The sequence below is a fragment of the Penaeus chinensis genome, chromosome 2 (assembly GCF_019202785.1).
Source record: "Penaeus chinensis breed Huanghai No. 1 chromosome 2, ASM1920278v2, whole genome shotgun sequence".
Lineage (NCBI taxonomy): Eukaryota > Metazoa > Arthropoda > Malacostraca > Decapoda > Penaeidae > Penaeus > Penaeus chinensis.
The window spans coordinates 40,500,725-40,505,724 of NC_061820.1; the positions used below are offsets into that span (position 1 = coordinate 40,500,725).

The 5,000-nt window shown below is 33.9% G+C and overlaps 1 protein-coding gene across 9 annotated transcripts in view; it reads left to right on the top strand.

The window, feature by feature from the left end:
• Window positions 1–5,000, top strand: part of LOC125033824 — an 11,627-nt gene that overhangs the window by 5,852 nt on the left and 775 nt on the right. Inside the window, exons 1-4 of one of the 9 annotated variants that reach the window (XM_047625448.1) lie at window positions 790–942; window positions 1,257–1,356; window positions 3,057–3,126; window positions 3,835–5,000. The exon at window positions 3,835–5,000 is cut by the window's right edge and continues 775 nt beyond it. In XM_047625448.1, the coding sequence (XP_047481404.1) occupies window positions 921–942; window positions 1,257–1,356; window positions 3,057–3,126; window positions 3,835–3,978 (336 nt within the window). In that variant the 5' untranslated portion in view covers window positions 790–920 and the 3' untranslated portion in view covers window positions 3,979–5,000. The other 8 variants (XR_007115629.1, XR_007115627.1, XR_007115632.1 and 5 more) reach the window with 8 other exon arrangements.

Sequence of the window (5,000 nt, forward strand, 5' to 3'; positions counted from 1 at the left end):
CCAGTTGACTTACGATATATATATATATATATAGAGAGAGAGAAATATACATATATAGAGAGAGATGTATACATATATATAGAGAGAGAGATCTACATAGCGTGTCGGCATTAGTCGACACAGGCCGGACTTCCCTCATGGGCATGCGAGGCTCAGCTTCACATATTCTCTCTCTCTCTCTCTCTCTCTCTCTCTCTCTCTCTCTCTCTCTCTCTCTCTCTCTCTCTCTCTCTCTCTCTCTCTCTCTCACTCGCCCCTCCCCCACCCTCTCTCTCTCCCTCTCTCCCTCTCAGCGGATGTCAAGAGTAGCTGTTATCATAATTTACCGTAATGATAACGCCGGATGACCTTCATACTACGATTAACTGTTCCGTCTCTTAAGGGAAAAAAAAAAAAAATTATATATGATGTTAGGAAGAAACGCCGGGTGAATACAGGCGTGAGCGAATTTTCTTCAAGGGAGATGGGTCAGTGCATAATGACATGGTAGCACAGAGATATCTATTGCTAACCAAACACTTATACCATGCAATATAGTTGGTTAAGTCATTTGAGGATCCACCTTATTTGATAACTCTCCAAACATATGTTTTTTTTTCGCTGAAGCTGTCGCACGGAGGGTTACCAGGAACAAAAATACCAGACGTGGTAACAGGAAGGGTGACTGGGTGAGTGTGTGGAAAGAGAAGGTCATTCGAGTGCCGGCATCCACAGCGGCCAGGACGGGGTGTGTGTGTGCGCGCGGTTCGTCGATATTTCGCTAATATTACGTACGTGTGTGTGTGTGTGTATTTTTCAATTATGGTGTTGTGCAATATTGCAAAGGGTTTAAAAGAAATGTTTGGTTGTTTTAAAGAATTTTTCATTGATAAAATATGTGATGTCGTTAAAGTGGACCACGCTGTGTTTCGTTATTTGTGATGCAACTTTCAACTAGATGTAACAGCACATTCGCGTCCCATTTAAACCACTGTGCAATGTATTGTTGATAAGTTTGTGCCTACAAGAGAAAGGGTGGTGACTCTAACTGTCGTCCTCACTGTGTATGGACTTTTAAGTAGTGATAAATGAGAAATAGATAAATAGGTGATATGTAGGAATGTAGATTTTATTTATGTATAGCTACACAGAAAACACAAATAAATTATCAAACCGACAAAGAGAGAGAGAGAGAGAGAGAGAGAGAGAGAGAGAGAGAGAGAGAGAGAGAGAGAGAGAGAGAGAGAGAGAGAGAGAGAGAGAGAGAGAGAGAGAGTGAGTAAAAGAGAAGTTCCCACACAACAAATCAACTAAATCAAGTATGAATTGCTCGCCTCTGCAAAACCTCAACCGCGTCGACCGTCCTCCAGGTTCAAGGTCACTATTACTACACGAGAAGACTTTTGTATGTTTGTCATTACATTTTCGGCATTATATAGTTCATATCATCGATACAACGCCCGTGAAAAGATATTCCCGGATTAAGCTGGTGCTGAGAAGTGAACAGTTATTACGGAAGTGTGTTTTTAAGCCAATGAAGGTTGTTGCTGGGGGATAGTCTTCAGGGACAGATGAGCAGACTTCCTGTTCAAATTAACATTTTAATGAATATACATCACCAAAATGTATTTCCTGTTGTATTCTTAGTTATATATTTTTATCATATGGAACACTGTGGATGAGACATAAACATATTATGTCTTTTATTACCCGTGAATGATAATACTGATAATGAAATATGGTATCTTGCAAAAAGGCAGTTGCCACGTCGCCTTTATTGGCAGTACTTCACAATTTACAGCATTCTTCATTAGCCGTAAAAAAAAAAAAAAAAAAAAAAAATGTATGAGGAAAATAAGACACCCATTGCCTAAGAAAGAAAACGAATAAAATAACCCACAGATAGACCCTGAAATAAATGCCCCAATGTTAAAAATGAAATGACACGAGAGGGAGATTCCACACGTCCATTCTGCGGGTGCAACAAAGGGACCCGTGTTATGAACTCTGAATATAGTGTTAATTGTGAGTATTATAGGCTCAGTGCTAGATAATTTGTTCCGTGCTTACGACAACTACATATAGGCGGTTCGGTTGAAAGCTGTCTCGTTTTGCAATAAGATTTTTTTTAATTAAAATTTTGAGTTGAATAACAGTTGATTCCCGGCCCGTTTTGAGACTGCTGAAAATACTCAAGAAAGTTTAATGGTTTAATGATTATTCCGTGAATATTGAGAGCAGAAGTGTGGCGTTGTCTTACTTTGCTTAGATATATAGAATTACGTCAGTAAGATGTAGCTTAGTTCCCCAGACAAAAGTATTATGAGGTATTGGCAGTTGTGTCAGTGATTCATGATTATGCACATGGTGTTCATTATTTGATAAAATAAATAGCAATATATATACATATATTTTGTGTTTACAGTTTTGAAATTAAAGTGGGGTATCATGAAATGAAAGCTTAAAAAGGTCCAAATAAGAACATGTTCATCATAGAATTATTGTTCAGAGAAAGTTATGTATGACCTACATGAGATGTATTGTTATGCAAATCACAGAAATACCATATATTGTACCTCAAAAAGCTTTTTTGATCAGTCAAGAGGGATGTTTAGCATGTAAACTGTCTGCCTGAGGTTTGCAAAGTGCATTTAATTTTTTTTTTTCAGAGGCCAATTATCATATGCAATAACTGCTGTGGTTATTGTAGCATATGTTTTTTTATTATATATGTTATAACCATGGATATAAGCAGTAGTGATCTAAATGATACGAAGAACAACCATTATTTTTTTTTATATTGAAAGTAGACAGATATTCCTATTGAAACACAAGTATTGCAAAATAATTTGCCTAAATGAACGATAGTGATATACTTGATTATTACAAAGATACTCACAGTGACTCAGATCAACAACCACAGTGTATATTCAAGCAAATAACAGATTGTAAATAGTAGTGATGATGATGATGAAATAGATATATTGCTTAAAGGTTCGAGACTAGTTGGCTATAGTCAATGCGCAAAGCAGAGAGGCAGTAGTGTTACGGGAATTATTATTATCATTTTTTTTCAGACTTTTCTACGGGGAAATGTTAGCCCAGGTGTCTCGGTATCCACTGCGTGTCCCTGTGCGGATTATGCCAGTAAGTATAGTTTGATGTGTTTCTTGTCTCAAACAGTGACTGAAGTATTATAAAACAGAAGAGGAGTATTATATTTAAAGTTTGAATATGGAGTTTTGCATTTCAGGTCATTTGTCTAATACTGAGAGAAGATTAACCATACTTCTTTTTTTTTTTTTTTTTTTTTTTTTTTTTTTTCTTTTTCTTCTTTTTTTTCTCTATCTTTTTTTTTTTCTTCTTCTTCTTCTTCTTTTTCTTCTTTTTCTTTTTCTTTTTCTTCTTCTTCTTCTTCTTCTTCTTCTTCTTCTTCTTCTTCTTCTTCTTTTTCTTTTTCTTTTTCTTTTTCTTTTTCTTTTTCTTTTTCTTTTTCTTTTTCTTTTTCTTTTTCTTCTTTTTCTTTTTCTTTTTCTTTTTCTTTTTCTTTTTCTTTTTCTTTCTTTTTCTTTTTCTTTTTCTTTTTCTTTTTCTTTTTCTTTTTCTTTTTCTTTTTCTTTTTCTTTTTCTTTTTCTTTTTCTTTTTCTTTTTCTTTTTCTTTTTCTTTTTCTTTTTCTTTTTCTTTTTCTTTTTCTTCTTCTTCTTCTTTTTCTTTTTCTTCCTCTTTTTCTTCTTCCTCTTCTTCTTCTTCTTCTTCTTCTTCTTCTTCTTCTTCTTCTTCTTCTTCTTCTTCTTCTTCTTCTTCTTTTGTCATAACCAAATATTCAGTTATTTTAATATGTTTGCCATTACAGGGGAGCCGCAGACCACAGGCAGTACACCAGGACCGTTTTATTCAACAAGGTGCAGCTCTCTTAGCTGGATTAGGTTTGTGCATCTCATCATTTTCCCTGAAGAAGCTCTCAGCCATGCCACACAAACCAAGACGTCTGATCTAAAAACTGCAGATGTAGGCGCTTGACAGAAGTAGTAATTATAAAATTAACTTGTTATAGTTTGTGAAGTGAAAGTGAAAGGGATTTAGGTCAGTTGTATAAACTTGCCCACTGATCTTTCAAATGTATCAGCTATGTTTTATTTCCAGCAATAGCAGCGTAAATATCCAACAATATTATTATTATTATTATTTATTTATTATTATTATTTTTTTTTTTACGTACTATTAAATCTTGAATAGAAAGTATACAAATGTTATAGGGAGTCGTAAAGATTAGCAATGAGAAAATCCACCATAATATAGGTTGTAAGTTGTCATTTTACATTTTTAGACTGATGCTACAAAGGAAGATACATACATTCAAATCCTTTCAAAACTATTATCTTCTGTAGTACTGGATTGTAGACCTTAAAATAACATTATGCTTCAACCTCAGAGGAATAGCACTTTTTCTTCTTATAATTGGTGACATTTGTAGTGTATTGTGTATTATTTATATATTACTGGTCTGTAAAATCATAGCATTATGTCCATTTAGTGTCTATGATTGTTTTTATGGCTATGGTAATTATCACAAAGGTTCACCAAATGTTATTTTCAGATCTAGCAGTATTTTGTATGGCTGTATAAGAAGGTGCTCTTTGATTTGGTAAAAATGTGGTAGAGGCAAGGAAACCCAGTCTTTAGGCTTTATATATTTTTCATTCGACTCCAAAATTGTGGATAACTAAAACTTAATTTCTTTTCTCAAAATGAAAAAGAAAAAGAAAAAAAGAAGTTATCTCTTTTTTTATTGATTATTTGTAGATATTCTTAGTATTGATTTTCTGACTGAGTGACATCATGTCATGATGACATATTATTGACATGTTTACAAACTGGCATAAACATCAATTCTCCTTGTTTTTCATTTATTTTGGTAACACACATTATGCATTGTATTGCATTACTGCTGATGTAAATGAAGTTAATATCGTTTATTCAGATATCATTATGATTTTTTTTTTTCTTAAGAAAAATATT